Genomic DNA, 18,311 nt, shown 5'->3' on the forward strand with positions numbered 1-18,311 from the left:
GATCTGAGAAATGTACCAAAGCAACTGTGATAAAAAATTAAGGATTCAGGAATTTTATACAAAATGTAACAGTGAGTCCTGCTGCTTGTGAATTTGACAAGATCAAATTCACCATGGATGTCCTTTTTACATTTTTCTTTTAATGTTTATTTTTATTTTTTTTATCAGTGAGCAGAAGCACTTTGACAGGAGGATAGAAAAACAGTTAAAGAAGAGTGGCAATCCATAGTGGAGTCATCTACAGGAGTCATCATAATTCATAAATGATGTTGATAAATAATGTTTTTGTGAACAACAATATTGTCTCTTTCTTCTAAATGGCCCTTGGAATTTTAGAAAAGGGATAAATTGTGTTTGTCTTCATAAAATGCTACATAGGACACTGTTTTGTAGCTGTATGATGACCAGTAGTGAATAGTACAGCAGATATTTAATCGAGGATCCATATGATTACACGGTGCTGTATGTCTAATGGGATAAATATGGTTAATATCTAAATGTAACTTTATATAAATTCACAACAACATATTTCACTCAGTCTCACTCAGTCTCCTGTATATAAAAACATACAGTAAATATTCAATATTCAATGAACTATTCTACAGTAGGTCATATATAACTATTCTACAGTAGGTCATATATAACTATTCTACAGTAGGTCATATATCATTACTTGTCATTTGATCCAACTATGTGTTTTATAAATTTTTTAATTCACAAAAACAAATGGTCTTCTGTAGGCTGAGTGAAGAGAGTGAAGCCCAACTGAATATACAGATATTTTAATCCATAGTGCAGATCTACACTGTAACGTTTATATTTAAATTAACAAAAACCACAAAATTGGGCAAAGTCTATGAACGGGACGGTTATTAATGTGTAAGTTTTGAGCGTCGATTTAATGGTGTTATTTCGCAGTAGGCTATATCCCTCTACTAGACGCATCTGGAACAGCAGGGGCGTATATCTACTATAGACGGGATATCTACCGGACATTCTAATCTAGAGCATCCTGTTTACACTACACACTTACACCGGCCATTCCCATATAAGGGTAAGGGTAAGAAATTAAGAAGCTTAACTGTCCCACTTTACCTATTGTCCCACTTTGCCAGTATTCACCCAAACTGAATTCAGCCTCGACGGGAACCGAAAAATCTTGTTCATGGAGGTAAAGTAAGGTTTAATACTAAATTGGTTATCATAGATGTTACTGTATTTGTCGAATTCATTGTTGTGATAACGGTGCGCAGTTTTACGTGTTCTAAACAATTGTTGTAAAAGTACATTCGAACATACCCACATCATTTGCCAAAATACTGATTAAACTTTACGTTTTTTTATTTTTTATTTTTTTTATTATGCTTGCAAACAATACAGGGATGACAAACATGGTATACAATTTTGTAACAGAATTACAAAAATGTCAATACAAAATATAACTATGTACAATGTCATCTGAACATACAAAATAGCAGTGCATAGCCTAACTAAGACAAATAAAAATAAAGAGAAATGAAGAAGAAAAAAAGGGATCATGAGGGTAAGACATTTTATACATAATTTAGTGAACACAAATGAAAGTCATTACAATTTTGAAATTGTTTTAATTGCTTTCTTATTTACTGAGGATGAAATAGTGTTAAGGTACATTTTCAATTCTTTTAAAAAAAAACAATAAAAATTGGTTTGTTATTGGTGAATTTACATTTATGGATATAAAATTTGCCAATAAAATAAAAAAAATTAATAACAAATCAGGGTTTTTTATTGGGGTCAGAATCAAAGTATCCAAAAATAATGCCTTTAAAGGATACTGATATATCTTGCTGGATATTATCTTTAATAAATATTTCAATATTTTTCCATAGTTGTTCAGTATAGAAACATGACCAAAATAAATGATAAACAGTTTCTGTGTGAACTTGGCGAAATGAGCATCTTGTGTCAATATTACTTTTATATTTAATCATAAAATATTTAACTGGGTAAAATGTATTTATTATTATAGGACACTTCTTTTACTTTATTAGTTAGAACATATTTCTGTTGTAAGGACCAAATCTTTTTCCAATTTACATTTTTAAATAAATTACTCCAGTAAGAGATTGCAGGAGAAACAGAAATTATATTTTCAAGGAAAAGGGATCTAACTTTATTATTTCTATCTTTTTTTCCTGAAAAACATATTTTACCTATTGGAGTTTCAGTTGGCTCAGAAAAAGTAGTAATTATAGTAGGAAAGTGAAAGCAGTTTCTTAAGAGAGTACAGATTCCTGTTGGAATTGCTCCCATAACTATGGCAAACTCTTTGGGGGTAACTGGCATATTGTATTCAGAAAGAAATTCAGTGTAAGTCATTAAAAAACCTTGGTTGTTAAATAGCTGACGTACTAAAAGTAAGCCGTTATCAAAAAATAAAGATCTATTTTTGTATAAAATATTTTGATTATACCAAATAAAGAATTTATGGGGGGTGAAATTGTGTTTATATATTAAAGCCCATGCCAAAAGTACCTGTTGGTGGAAATTTGAAAGTATGATGGGAATTTTAGATATGTTGTAATTGCACATTAAAAAAAATCTTATACCCCCAATATTTGAAAAAGCTTGTTGTGGGAAGATATTCCAGATGGAGTCTTGATTTTTCAAATACCGATGAAGCCAATTTATTTTAAAAGTATAATTTAAAGAGCTAAAATCAATCAAATTTAAGCCACCTTTGTTATAATTGTTTAGAATGACCGATTTCTTCATACAGTGGTTTTTATTTTTCCAGACAAACTCTGTCAGATCTCTATCAATCAATTTACTTATCGACATAAAGAGATTGGGTCGCATAAGAGAGACGTGAAAGTCCCCCGGCCTTAGTGAGCAAAACTCTTCCTTTAATAGATAGATCCCTTTGAAGCCAGGAATTATGTTTTTTCTTTGTTTTAGCAATAATCGGATTAAAATTTGTTGCACATCTATTTTTATCTTTAGTTATTTCTATGCCAAGATATTTTACAGTGCTTTTAACAGCTATGCCACATATTGAAGAAACATTACAATTTTTAATGGGCAATAATTCACATTTATCATTATTCAGACTTGGACCAGAAGCTCTAGAGAATGATTGAAGGATATTTAAGGCTACGGGGATTTGAGAGGAGTCTTCTAAAAACAACGCTGTGTCATCAGCTAATTGACTTATGATGAATTTTTTTAGGTTTTGAGTTTGAGTTTATTTTTTCACAATACCACTTTAAACATTACAATAATACAGTTGGGGGTACAATTGGGTAGAGTTGGGTAGAGTGGGTAGAATTGGGTAGAGTGAATGGGTCCCCCAAGGAAGCTAAGAAAGCTTATAGGTGGGGGCCCATAGTTTATGAAAAGGTAGTGGTACAGACAAAGGTATTGCCACCTGTAATCAGATGATAATTAGTAAATGCACGCAAAAGCTCACCTGGACATAAGTAACATTACATACACACACAATCATACACATACATCCCACACTGTAAAATCCTAGCTTTCCTGACTCACATATACTTAGTAAACTTTACTCAGTAATATAAAATACACATTTACTAGGTTTTGTTGAGTTACAGTCAATTGCAGGGTGAACATAACAAGTTACTCAATCGTTTGAGTGACGCTTACTTGAAATAAGCAAGTAGCAACAAAGGATGCAATGACGTTACTAAACCAGTGAGAGGCAGCAGTGAATTAAAGCATGCCTAATGTGCATTTGTTATAACTAGTGCAAAATGCCCGTGCAAAATCAGTTTTTGTGTGTGTTTTTAGTAATTGTTGGTTTGGTGCCCGTGAAAGAGACTGTGAACGCATTGAATTTAGTTGGTGAATAGCATAGGCTACTATTACACAGTAGCGATAACGTTAAGCGTACCAGAATTAAATATAATATTCAGAAGTAAACAGCATAGCTGACTTACAGATTCAGTTAACATCCACAAATGAATAAGCACGTAGATTCAGGGAGCAGTGCAAAGTGCCCGTGCAGAATCAGTTTTTGTGTGTGTTTTTAGTAATTGTTGGTTTGGTGTGTTCGAGTGCTCATTGTTACAATTACACAGCAAAAGTTCAGTGACATTTTTATTTGTGCATGGTAGAAAGCAAATACTGATACTGACATAATGACATACAATAAATGTGGAAAATTTAACTACACGATTCAGGGAGCAGGATACACAGTGAACTCCGAGAAAACGCTACTTACGTGCTTCTTTTATCGATATATATTTAACAATATCTTTTGCATTTCTAATACAAACAACGTCAAACGTGGCACTGCACTTACTCATGCCCGTAGTAAGACACCTGTCAAGTTTGAAATCCATCAGACTAACGGTTCGAGAGATATGCGAATAACACACACACACACACAGACAGACGTTTCTGTAATTTATAGATAGATGTGCAAAAAAAAACAAAGAAGAAGAAGCGGCACTTGTGAGAGCATGCGCAATAGATTCTGTGCGTAACCAAATGTAGATCTATTTTTTATTGGAATCAAGACAAGATAAAGATCAGAGGATGTTGGAAGCAGAGATGACAAAATAATATATTGGTATTAAGTATGAACAATATATACAGGTTTTCACAGATGCATCTAAGGATCCACAGAAGGGACTGGTGGGGGTAGCGTATATCATTCCCAGATTGAAAGTGGCAAGAGGGGAAAGAGTATCAGATCATGTCTCTGTGTTTACAGGAGAGTTACTAGCAATTATGGTAGCAATTAATAAAATAAATGAAATGGGGCTAAGTTAAACTTTAATATGCTCAGATTCAAGTTCAGCCTTGATGTGCCTGGAAGCTCAAAAGTCAGATACTAGACAGGATATTGTTTTGGAAATCTTACAGATATTGTTCATGATGCAACAGACAAATAAGATAGTTCAGTTTGTATGGGTTCCGGCACATACTGGAGTGTCAGGAAATGAAGCAGCAGATAAATGAGCAAAACAGGCTATGGCAAAGGAAACTATAGATATGCAAATTAGGTATAGCAAATTAGAAATCAAATCAATAATTAAAAGGGAGATAAATACAAATTGGCAATCGTATTGGGATAATGAGAAAAAGGGTAGACATTTGCATTTAATACAACCATTGGTAGGTAAAGGAAGGAATTCAAGTGGGAGAAGGAAGGAAGATTAAGACTGGGACATACAGGACTTAATTCAACAATGCAAATAATAGGAAAACATCCTACAGGATTGTGTGAATGGTGTGGAATCAGAGAAACAGTGGAGCATGTACTTATTAAGTGCAATAAATATTCTGAGGAAAGAAGATAATTGAAGAATTTCAGATGAAAGGTATCAACAATTAACATTAAAGATGATTTTAAATTCAGTAGAAGGGGGTAGGTGTAACGATAACCAGCTGGAGTGCCCTTGAAAGCCTAGATCAGATCAGATGAAAGCCTTCTCTAGATCAGTCAGGTTTCTGGGCTGTCGCTGAGAAACACGGAGTTTGAGCTCCCTCCAAAGATTCTCTATTGGGTTTAGGTCTGGAGACTGGCTAGGCCACGCCAGAACCTTGATATGCTTCTTACAGAGCCACTCCATGGTTATCCTGGCTGTGTGCTTCGGGTCATTGTCATGTTCGAAGACCCAGCCTCGACCCATCTTCAATGCTCTAACTGAGGGAAGGAGGTTGTTCCCCAAAATCTCGCAATACATGGCCCCGGTCATCCTCTCCTTAATACAGTGCAGTCGCCCTGTCCCATGTGCAGAAAAACACCCTCAAAGCATGATGCTACCACCCCCATGCTTCACAGTAGGGATGGTGTTCTTGGGATGGTACTCATCATTCTTCTTCCTCCAAACACGGTTAGTGGAATTATGATCAAAAAGTTCTATTTTGGTCTCATCTGACCACAAGACTGTCTCCCATGACTCCTCTGGATCATCCAAATGGTCATTGGCAAACTTAAGACGGGCCTTGACATGTGCTGGTTTAAGCAGGGGAACCTTCCGTGCCATGCATGATTTCAAACCATGACGTCTTAGTGTATTACCAACAGTAACCTTGGAAACGGTGGTCCCAGCTCTTTTCAGGTCATTGACCAGCTCCTCCCGTGTAGTTCTGGGCTGATATCTCACCTTTGTTAGGATCATTGAGACCCCACGAGGTGAGATCTTGCATGGAGCCCCAGTCCGAGGGAGATTGACAGTCATGTTTAGCTTCTTCCATTTTCTAATGATTGCTCCAACAGTGGACCTTTTTCACCAAGATGCTTGGCAATTTCCCCGTAGCCCTTTCCAGCCTTGTGGAGGTGTACAATTTTGTCTCTAGTGTCTTTGAACAGCTCTTTGGTCTTGGCCATGTTAGTAGTTGGATTCTTACTGATTGTATGGGGTGGACAGGTGTCTTTATGCAGCTAACGACCTCAAACAGGTGCATCTAATTTAGGATAATAAATGGAGTGGAGGTGGACATTTTAAAGGCAGACTAACAGGTCTTTGAGGGTCAGAATTCTAGCTGATAGACAGGTGTTCAAATACTTATTTGCAGCTGTATCATACAAATAAATTGTTAAAAAATCATATATTGTGATTTCTGGATTTTTTTTTTTTAGATTATGTCTCTCACAGTGGACATGCACCTACGATGACAATTTCAGACCCCTCCATGATTTCTAAGTGGGAGAACTTGCAAAATAGCAGGGTGTTCAAATACTTATTTTCCTCACTGTAGATATTTTAGCCCTGTTTTTTGTTACAAATTATGGTGACAGTTAAGGGGTTAAAGTACCATTTTTATGGTAACGCAAGGTCCGATTTCAAAACAGTTTTCACAGGCTGAATCTCATAAGCTTTCGAATGATATATCATTTGTCAACATTAGATCAGACGAGGATATAATTGTTTTAAACATGCAGTGGCAAGTGGGCCAGTAACAGTTAACAGATTAAGGACTTGGTCCTTTTTTTTATAACTGGGATTTTTATAACTGGGGATAGTTTTTTATAACTATTTTTAACTGGGAGTCACAACTCATAAAATCCAAAATATATCAAATATGAAAAAAATATATTTTGGATATGTTTTACTTAAGTCCAGATGATATAAAAAAATTTTTTGAGAGACTGTTCATGACAGCTATGTGTTTCTCTGTACAGGAACAGTCCAAGAAGGAGAACCCGATGAATGAGCTTCGCATCCGCAAGCTCTGCCTGAACATCTGTGTGGGAGAGAGTGGAGACAGACTGACCAGAGCTGCTAAAGTGCTGGAACAGCTGACAGGACAGACTCCTGTCTTCTCCAAGGGTAAGTGACTTCTTCCATCTCCTTCCAACATGCACAAATGCTACATTTTTCTAAATGTCATAATCATTTGTTAACAAACAAGTGTTCATTACTTCATTGAGCTCATTGTTTCTTCATTGAATTATTGCATTGTTTAAATTAACTTTTTCGCTAACTGTGATTTTATATGTACATTTATGAAATGCATAAATGACAGTTACATCTGATAACACTCTAAATTGTAATGTGGATTCATGTATTTTCTGGAAAGCTGCTCCCAATAAGGTATAATACATTTACAGTATTTACTGTATATATTTTTCTCGTGCTTCTATGGTCATAATTACTAACATCCTAATGTTATGTTCTGTTCAAATACATTCTGTCACGATCCACTCACAGGAAAAGAGGAGAAGATCCAATAGCAGTAAGTAATATTTATTGGGGAAATCCGTACTCACAAACAGTCCAGGCAGGGGTGAAAACCAAAGAAGCAATCCAAAACAGGCAACCAAGCAGAACTCAGAAGTGGTGTGATAATAGACAAGGACTCCGTGACAAACACTGAAACAACCAGGGTATATATACACACAGAACTAACAATGAAACAGGGAACAGCTGGGAACAATGAACAATGATTGGTACAGACAAGGATTGTGGGGAATGCAGTTCATAATGTGGTTGACACCGTGGGCAAGAGGACCTCTAGTGGTCACCAGGAATACACAAACCAGACACTATGACATAACCCCCCCTCTATGGAGCGGCTACCAGACGCTCCAAGACCCACAAGAAACAAACAAAACAAGAGTCCAGGAGGGAGGTGGAACGGTGGAGGATTAATTGTAATTGCAAATGTTTCCCACCAGCCCGCTACACTGTGCGATCCTTTGGTATCCGTAGAAATGAAAAGATTGCAGTCCACTGCACGGTCCGTGGAGCCAAGGCCGAGGAAATCCTGGAGAAGGGACTGAAGGTGAGAGAAATGTGTTTATTGGAATTGACTAATTGGGGATATTTGGCGTATTACAATTAGCCATGACTGTACCTCTATCCCTCTCACTGTGTGAGCTCGGACACTCGGGAGGTCGTGAGCCATTGCACGTGTTACAAGTCCGTTATTCTTGTGTATCCAGACCTTCAGACTCACGACAGAAGGTCTGGACTCCATAGCAGCTTTCATTGGCTGAGGAGCGCCCAGAGGCCGACTGTTTTGTTTTGTTCAGCGTCATGTTTAGGGGTGTGAAAATGTAAAGTCGATACAATAACAGATCGAAACTCTTGGATGCATTTTTAAAGGGTATGCTGAAAAGAGAAATAAGAAGACTTGGTGAAAGCAGAGAACAGCACAGAACTCCTTTCAACAAAACAACTAGTGTATTTGTGTGTCAGTGTATGTACAGTATAGCCACTGGGATGTAATATTCATAAATCTAGCCTATGTGACGTGGTTGTGTATGATTTGGCAATAGGAAACAGCTTATACACTGATCAAAATCAGGCTGACTCCCTGAATCTAAACAAGTTTAAGTATTATTGGGAGGTGTACGTAACCTAGCTCGTAATTCCTCACACAATGCGAGCCATTCGAGCATCAATATTTCCACTGTTTCTCCCGAGAGAAAAAAATCACCTGTGAGCTCATACAACAGCAAAAATTAAACCGTGTGCTCCCAACTTTATAGTCCACAGCTTTAAAAAAAATAATAAAAAAAATCATTCATTGTTTGATTTGTTTGAATTTTGTCCAGGTGCGCGAGTACGAGTTGAGGAAGAACAACTTCTCAGACACCGGAAACTTTGGCTTTGGTATCCAGGAACACATTGATTTGGGCATCAAGTACGACCCCAGCATTGGAATCTACGGCTTGGACTTCTACGTGGTGAGTGACATAATGATGATAATATGCACTCATTTACACTACAGCTGAACCGGTTATAATTAAGGCTTTTAGGAGTTTGTTTCTGATTATGTATTCGTTCACTCAGGCTGGCTGAAATTAGTAGTTAAATGGATTTTGTAAAAATGGGTATTATTTGAGGGATACCGTGCAGAACGGATGAAAGCAATCACGTAATTTAAGCTTAACCTGTAACTGCTGTGTTTCTGTGATGGACATGAATAAACTGTCCTTACCTGTTTACTATAGGTTCTTGGCAGACCCGGTTTCAGTATTGCTGACAAGAAGAGGAAGCAGGGCCGCATCGGAGCCAAGCACCGGATCCGCAAGGAGGAGGCGATGCGCTGGTTCCAGCAGAAGGTGTGTTTAAATACCTGTTACACGACTTGACTCCATTCCCAAACAGTCCATGTTCTAGAATATCTACTTGTTTGCACAGTTTGCTGGCCCTGTTTGGCTCAATACTGCGTTCCAGTGCTTCCTTTACTCTTTACAGTTGATTTGATGCTAGACAGACATCTTGATCTGCTGTTTTTTGCAGCAGTAGCTGTGATATTGAGACTGTTTTTTTTCTTTTTTCTTCCAGTTAAATAATTTAGAGTGAGCCGGAAGTTGTAAAATCCCAAAATGTTAAAATATGCAAACAAGTGGTTCAATCATTCTAGTTTCATGATGGAAAGAAATTGTGTGAGTTTCTGTAGTGTTTTCCATATGATTGTGATTTATTTTGCTTTTTAATATTAATCTTTTAACCTGTCAGAAGTTCAAGCCTCTTATTGTATATAGATTTACTGAAGAAAATCCTCAGTTGTTTGTTCACATTCCTGTAATAGTGATAACTTGGTCATAGTGTTTTCCAATTCAGTTCAAATGTTTTTATACACGTAGACTGTAATGTAGAAACATGCTTTTTCTGTGAAGCTGCTTTGAAACTATATATATTGTAAAGAGCTGTACATGTAAATGTAAATTGAGTAGATAAGTCCAGTGTTTTCTGTTCTTCTGAATTTGCTTACACCATTTTCTTTGTATTTCAGTATGATGGCATCATCCTCCCCGGCAAGTAAAGGACCATCATTTTTGGAGAGGAGAGGAGAGGAGAGGATGATTTCCTCACTTGTTACCACACTAAAAATCAGTGGTAACAAGTGAGGAAATGCTAGATATTTTTTTATAGCTGCAAAGTTAAAGTCTAATGAAATACACGGACACCTTATTTTTGTCCTTTCAAAAGTAACTGAATGCCCTGCTACATATATTAGCCTGTATGCTATCATAGTAGTTTAACCTTTTATATTTGCTTGCAGACGATTAAAACTGCATTTTTTTTTTTGATACTTAAGCATTCGTGACATTTTAATTAAAACAGAAATAAGAATTGTTTTCTAAAAAAGCGAAAAATAAGTTACCTCAGAGATCACCTACTGCTGCAGATGCGTACGGTAGTGCAAACCAGAAATGCTTATACCTGTTTTCCGGTTCGAACGTTGGGCGTTCCCCTATTTCCTCATTATTTTCACCTGGGATGTTCCCATGACAACGCAGCACCGTCTCATATTTGGACCTCTTAAATACTGTCTATGATTTGGACCCTTCATTCTAACATTTCTTATGAAACTTATTTTAACATAACATGAATGTGTACAATGTAACTGATGTATATATTAATATCTTTTCCTCGTGTTCTTTTTCTCTATCTTTTTTCTTTAATTTAGTCTTCAGCTCATTGTTCTTTTCTGATTAGTATTCTTTTGACATTGAACAAATTATAAATGCATTTTGTATATTGTATACAAAGTTGTACAAAAATAAAATAATAAATAAAATAAAAGTAGTCCCAGTCGGGTCCGTCACTTATTGGGTTCCCCGTTAACATTTCCGTTGTGTTCTGTCCTATTTGCAGCGCGTTTCTGATTTGTTTGTGTTGTGAACTTTTGCAGCGCGTTTCTGTATTTGGTTGTGATGTGAGTATTGGAGCGCACATGTGTTGTGAAACTGATGAAGATGTTTTCTTAATTTGCAGGTGTTTTTCTATTTGCATGTGTTTTCTTCAGTTGCAGCGCGTTGAGCTCTCTCGGCCACCGTAAATATCTATGGTTATAACAACATAAACCAAAACAAAAATGTACTCTCTGTAATTGACGGTCTCGTTAAAAATGTGAAATGATGTTATCCAACAACTAATATTATCTTAGGAGGAGACTTCAATATGGTATTTAATGAATGGTTAGACCGCTCACCCAACTAGTTTCATAACCATCACTATAACCCTCATTTAGTCAGTTTCTGTAGCACTCATAATCTGTCTGACCCATGGCGCTTTATACACCCCAACTTAAAAAACTTCTCTTGGTTTAAGCCGGATGGTTCTATCAAATCAAGGATTGATTTTTGGTTAATCTCTGACAGTGTAAAAGACTTAGTATCTGACTGCTCTATATCTTCTGCTCCCCTATCTGACCACTGCTTTATTAATCTCACCTTGAAACCCAGTAATAATCACAAACGAAACAAGGGTTATTGGAAACTCAATGCCAGCTTGTTAGAATCCGAAGCGTATAGCCAAGGGGTTAAAGATATCATTTATGAAATTACTCAAGACTCCAACCTTCTGTCTTATAGGTCCAAATGGGAATTTTTAAAATTCAGAATAAGAAACTTTTCAATCTTTTTCAGTAAACAATTGCAACAATCTGCTCTTTTAGAGGAGACCAATTTGACAAGAGAGATAAGTAGGGTGACCATATACATGTCCGGCCGGGATTTCGAGATCGCCCAAAATGTCCGGGATTCGGCTTTTGCTTTCTACAGTCACCATTCATTATGTTTACATTATTACATTATTTGACACTGACACGTACGTGCCAGCTTTGCAGGTCATGCATTCTGCTTCACACGGATCCCGATCGAGACGAAAACACAGGGATTTTTTTAGCAATGCTAAAACGCACATCAACCGATCACTTGTTTAGCGTTCATGTAAACACTACATTCAGATTCACCAATCGGAATTAATTCAGTCCTACTGAATCAAAAGGTGTGCATGTGTGCATGTAAAACATGTAAAATGAATGGCGACGATAGAAAGCCAAAGCCGAATCCCGGATATTTTGGCCGATCTCGAAATCCCGGCCGGACATGTCCTGGAAAAACAGGATGTATGGTCACCCTAGAGATAAGTCTCTGCTGTTATAAACCCACGCTTACGCATACTGACAAAAGAAAATTACTTACACTACAAACCAAATTAGATAATATTTATACAAGAAATGCAAATGGAGCCTTCATCAGATCCAGAGCAAAATGGGTCGAGGAAGGAGAAAGAAACTCTTCTTATTGCTGTAGAGTAGAGAAAACTCGCCAGGAAAGAAATAACATGGGAACACTGGTCATTAATGAAAATGAATGCTCTGATCCTAAAACTATATCCAGTGAAGTTTATTCCTTTTACAGCTACTTATATTCTTCTAGATTCTCAGCTGATGCAACAGAGGCCTTCTTTAATAAAATCAGAGATTTTATTCCCCAAATAAATGAGGACTTCCAAAATGCATTTGAGGCAGAGATCACATATAAGGAGCTTGAAGAGGCGTTGCAATGTCTGACTTCTGACCGCTCCCCTGGCCCAGACGGCCTGACAGCCTATCTTTTATAAACATTGCTGGGAGCATATCAAAGCACTTTTATTTTGCTCGCTCACCCGTAACATGGTGCATGTACTTTTAAATAACCATAACTTGCTCAATTTTCTACCGATTTTCAAACGGTTTGGTTTGTTATAAACGTCAGAGATGTAGCTATGACACACTGCACACATATGAATAATTATAACATAAATGTTCAAGCATTCGGAATTATAGCCACGTTAATAACGTTTGTAAGAAACCAAACCGTTTGTAAATCCGTCAAGATTTCAGCGAGATAAGAGGATTTTTGTGCGTGCTGATGACTCACCTTAATTCACTGCTCCCCTGTGGTTAGATGGCCGCCAGTGATGCCGGAAGTGACTCCGCCTTAAGACATCTAGCCTTTATATGATATCTATGGTTGGTAGTGCTGTCACTCTAATGTTATTGGTAGACTGCTCGTCTGGCCACATCTAAAACACCATCACAAGTGATACAACTATATTATTTTAATTTGATTAGGAATTAGGCTCAAAAGAAACACTGTTGGGAGACTGTTTTTATATTACCACACAGCAGTGTTCAGTGCAGGGCCGGCCCGAGGCATAAGCGAACTAAGCGGCTGCTTGGGGCCCCCTCGCCACCAGGGGGCCCCCAATCGAGTTTTTTTTTTTTTTTTTTTTTACATATTAATTAACTTAAACAAGTGACATAAATGAATGAAAGGATTCATAATTCAATACAAGAAAATTCTGATTTCATGATCAATATACCTGCCTACAACTGCTGTTGTGTCTGCCAGTGTTTGAGTCATGCGCATAACCTCGCGTGCTTAGACAATTTGTGCGCAAAGTCACGATAATGTTTAGCCATGTCACAAAAATGTTATTTGATCAATGATTTATCCTTTAAATGTAATGATATTCAGAACAGAACAAGAATAAAAAAATCTATAAACTATAGAAATAACTATAAACAAGCCAAAACGAAATAATTTAGAGCGAAAGTGAAAGTAAGCGGCGTTGGGCTCACGTATCTCTCTCATTAGAATCAAAATGTTTCAACATTCGCGATGGATTTGGATGGTAAACTATTCTTTATCATAGGCTTTGTAGGCTACTTCACAAAAAATCATCCTCTTCACACGCGCAAAAATGTGCTTGGAAACATCACAGTGGAAGATTACAAAGCTGGAATATGTTGTGTGTGTGTGTGTGTGTGTGTGTTTGTGTGTGTGTGTGTGTGTGTGTGTGTGTGTGTGTGTGTGTATGTGTGTGTGTGTGTGTGTGTGTGTGTGTGTGTGTGTGTGTGTGTGTGTGTGTGTGTGTGTGTGTGTGTGTGTGAGTCGCGGGCGCGATCGAACAGTGGAAACATAAAAACATACTCCGTCATGTTCATACAAGACATCATTCAAACTGCAAAGTGTTGCAAAACGTTGGAGGATATTTTGCAAATAATTGTTTTAATATGTTTTGTGACAGTTTGTTTTCAGAAGTTTCCAAGAGTTAGTAAAAGAGTAAAGAAAAAGTTCAAACCTTTTTAAGTAGATATTTTTTACTAAGTATTTATTTTGTATTAATACATAACCTCATTGTATTGATTGATTGATTGAAAACTTTATTGAACAACAACAATCAACACGAAGTGTTGAAAAGGATAAAAACACAAAAAAGCCCAAAGGCTTGTTTCCATTGTGGTCCTTAAGATGGAAGATGAGTAACAGTACATGGACTAACAACATTGAGGACAATGAAGAAAGGGGGCATACAAAAAAATACAAATAAAATAAAACCGATAAAAACACAAATAAAAAGAACGAAACAAGGACTAAATTCCCAGATAGACAAGGTATTAATTTATAATGTAACATTATAGCGTGACATTGTGTCAATAATCGTCAAGCACAGGTGACTCTGCGTGGTGGGAGGGGGCCCCCAAATCAAATTCTGCTTAGGGCCCCCAAAAGGCTCGGGCCGGCACTGGTTCAGTGGATTCAATAATTTACTAGATTAACGATCGATCAATCTACAAATTAAACCCACTCATACTGTCATAAATTACTAAAACGTCATCCGAATTTGACAAATAATCAACAAATTTCTTGTCCCTAATAGTCAACATAATGCAGGGGAAACTGTAAAATGAACTGCAGCAGTGCTAAACTTGCATCATAAAACTAAAACATAAAACTTCTTTTTATTTTTTATTGAACACCAAGAACGTAACAAAAACAGAATATACATCTTTATACCATGGTCTGGGTGAATACTCGATTCTGATTGGCTGCAGGGTGTCCATTAAAAAGTGATAGAGGACACCTAGTAAATAAACCGCCAGGCGTAACCAGGGAAACCAAGTTATTGTTTGTAAAAACTTTAGATTTCGATTGTAAAACTAATTAAAATATAAACTAATGTTTTAAAAATGTGTTATTTGGCAAGTGACCATGATATAAGCGGGTTAATGCCCTTCGAGGTGTCCATTGTCAGGTATAAATGGACTTCGGCGGACTCTGCTGCGCGTCGGACGGTTCACGCCTCGCCGTCGTCCATTAATACCTGACAATGGACACCTCGTCGGGCATTAACCCTTACACAATGGCATTGAGAAATACAGATAAATGAGTATTACGCAAGGCACATGTCAGTCAAATAAATGGATAATTACAAAAGAAAATTACATATATTAGAAAAAAAAAAAAGAAGGGGTCTAAGAGATCAAGGTCTCTTATTATTCTAGCCAATTTCTGGGCCTTTTTACTTTTCATACATTGCAACGATGGAAAGAAATTACAGATAAAGTCTCTTTCAAATACAGAAAAATAAGGTTTCTTGCATCATAAAACTACAACACTCGAACTATAAATGTATGATGGAACCCCATACACATCATGCTTTGCGCTCAAGGACGAGCTTCCGGTATTGACTCATAAAATCCAAATACCGTAGGTGTCCGTACTTTTGTCTGAAATGGGATTGTTAAATTGTGCTGGAATAAGTGTACATATTTGATATATGTATAAGGGTTGAAAATGTTTAAGATCCTGAAAAAAAAAAAAAAAATTGGACTTTTGCAGCAGTTATTTTTTGTTGCACTTTTGTCACATATCATATGTGACATATTTATGACTGAGATCCAGAGAGCACCGTCTTTTATGTCATATTACCTGCAAATTTGTTTGGAAAATAAGAAAATAGGAGTTTATTAAATCAGATTTCACATCCGAAGTTCAAACACGTTTTCTTAATCAAAAGTTAGAACTTCTTAGTTTTGTTATGCTAAAAACTGTTATTTAGAAGAAAAAAACAAGTTTAATCTGTTATCATTCACATCAACTGATCACAAACATGAAATTTTATATAAATTCTACAAATAAATTCTATTTTACAACTGTCCCCATGTTTTTGGTCAGTCCTGTCATGTTTACATAAAACTCTACATAAAATGTGTGAAATACGCCTTTAAGGGTATCACTCAGAGGAAGTGACATCATTTGACCCAGGTGAAGCTGACATTGATCAAGGCTGAATTCTGTCATTGAATTGTATGATTTTAAGCTTGTTTTTATATGGGTTTTTTTAGGAAGACGAGCTAAAGGGTCAGGCCCTGTCACAGTAAAACATTCCAGAAAATAATGAAAATGTTTTAAATCCAAAACATGTCTAAAAAGGTTACTGAAATTCCTTGCTTGCATGTTAACAGTTTGTATGCTAGCATGCTAGCAGGCTGAGTAATGGCAGTTTAAAATGGCCGACCATCAGGCCCTGTCACATTCCTGTGTGACACGGCCTTACAAATTAATGTTATTGTTCTTTTTTATTAAATGTATTGCATATATTATGTATTTAACGCATACAATAGTAAAATGAAGGCCCAGGTGCTTGATTTTTATACAACTGTGGCCATGGAAGTGATTGGAACACCTGAATTCAATTATTTGGAGGGCTGTCCCAATACTTTTGGCAATATTATGTATGTCCTTGGCTGAATTTTACCATAGTCTAATTTTTCATTAAAGGGATAGTTCACTTTGAAATTAAATTTTGGTATGTTTTAGCTTACCTCAAGGGCATCCAAGATGTAGGTGTCTTTTTTTCCGAATGATCTGAGGGCGCGGGCGGGTATAGATATATACACTAGATATCGCCTTGGCTACGGTTTCGTTCCAATGAACTGCAGTAGCCAAGGCGACATCTAGTGTATATATACCCGCCCGCGCCCTCAGATCATTTAGACGCGGCTGTGTTCAAGAGGTAACAACGATATAAATACTGTTCGTTTTCTCACACAAACCGCTCGTTTCATGTCATAGGCCATCAATGTGTACTTACGATGGGGAATTGTTTAATTTGGACGATGGGGAATTGTTTTAATTTGGACTCTGTGCATGCTCTTTGAGACAGTGACCATCGACCTGCATTATATGACTGACAGACAAGAACGGTTTGACCTAAAAATATCAAAATTGAAACTACTGTGGAAAAAAAGACACCTACATCTTGGATGCCCTTGAGGTAAGCTAAAACATACCAAAAAATTTTTTTAAAGTGAACTATCCCTTTAAAAAACTTGTATCCTTGCAAAAGAAAGTCATACTGGCTCTGTCCTGGTCAGAGATCAATTTTCCCACCCTACCTCTATTTCACTTTCGTTTTGTATTTGATTTATTTTTATCATTAAAATGTGTCATGAATGTTCGCCGGTTCTCGCCTCCTTCTTCCCATAACATCTGAACTTCGTTACATATAGCATGATGTGTTATACATAAAGTTTAATCACTAAATTTTGCCAAATGATGTGGGTATGCTCGAATGTACTTTTACAACAATTGTTTACGTAAAACTGCGCAGCGTTATCACAACATTGAATTCGACAAATACAGTATCTATTATAACCAATTTAGTATTATTAAACCTTACTTTTCTTGCGGTTAATTCAATTTTAATGAAATAAAAGCATGTCATTAAACGCAACATTTATAAAAATAGAACTTTACCTCATCCATGAACATGATTGATCCTCGGCGTGAGTTCGACGCAGAAGTATAAATTGGGCTTCTGCGTTGAACTCACGCCGTAGCTAATTACCGTGAGCTGCTCACGCGGACAACGACGCAGAAGTACAAATTAAAACCTACCAATATCCACCCCTTATATCTGGATCCAGCTCCGCCCCCTGGATCTCGTGTACTGCAGTGAGGTGCTACTGGATTCCCGTCTTGACTGATTTACATCCACATCCACGGTGGAGTTGAAAACGACAGTTCCCATCATTCCACGCTCCTTCACATCGTCATCAAGCTACGCCGTTGTTGTTGTTGTTTGGTATGTAGCGCCCTCTAGCGGCAGAAAATCTTGCATATTGTACCTTTAATCAAAAGTTAGCCACTGCACTTTATGAGGAAAGGAAGTTCACAGTTATACTAGCCTATATAAAAACGTATTTTTTTCCCCAGTTTTATTCTTCAGAATATGCATGGAAATCAAATATGTTTTTCAAATATTAAATGATACTGGAGA

The 18,311-nt window shown here is 36.9% G+C and overlaps 1 protein-coding gene across 1 annotated transcript; it reads left to right on the forward strand.

Annotated features, from left to right (window-relative positions):
* Positions 1-7,105: 7,105 nt before the first annotated feature.
* On the forward strand, positions 7,106-10,249 carry LOC309510976 (large ribosomal subunit protein uL5-like). The gene is made up of 5 exons (XM_082186007.1): positions 7,106-7,286; positions 8,135-8,241; positions 9,017-9,148; positions 9,416-9,526; positions 10,204-10,249. Exons 1-5 carry the CDS (start codon positions 7,112-7,114, stop codon positions 10,231-10,233), a joined length of 555 nt encoding a protein of 184 aa, XP_082042133.1. The 5' UTR covers positions 7,106-7,111; the 3' UTR covers positions 10,234-10,249.
* Positions 10,250-18,311: the final 8,062 nt, after the last annotated feature.

This window comes from Leuciscus leuciscus (genome assembly GCF_965113295.1).
Source record: "Leuciscus leuciscus genome assembly, chromosome: 12".
NCBI classification, from domain to species: Eukaryota; Metazoa; Chordata; class Actinopteri; order Cypriniformes; family Leuciscidae; genus Leuciscus; species Leuciscus leuciscus.

Excerpts from the sequence above, each read along its gene's own strand:
- LOC309510976 (XM_082186007.1), top strand. The coding sequence starts at position 7,112 with ATGACAGCTATGTGTTTCTCTGTACAGGAACAGTCCAAGAAGGAGAAC. Across the intron at positions 8,242-9,016 it reads TCCTGGAGAAGGGACTGAAG|GTGCGCGAGTACGAGTTGAG; the intron begins GTGAGAGAAATG and ends AATTTTGTCCAG. Across the intron at positions 9,149-9,415 it reads ACGGCTTGGACTTCTACGTG|GTTCTTGGCAGACCCGGTTT; the intron begins GTGAGTGACATA and ends TGTTTACTATAG.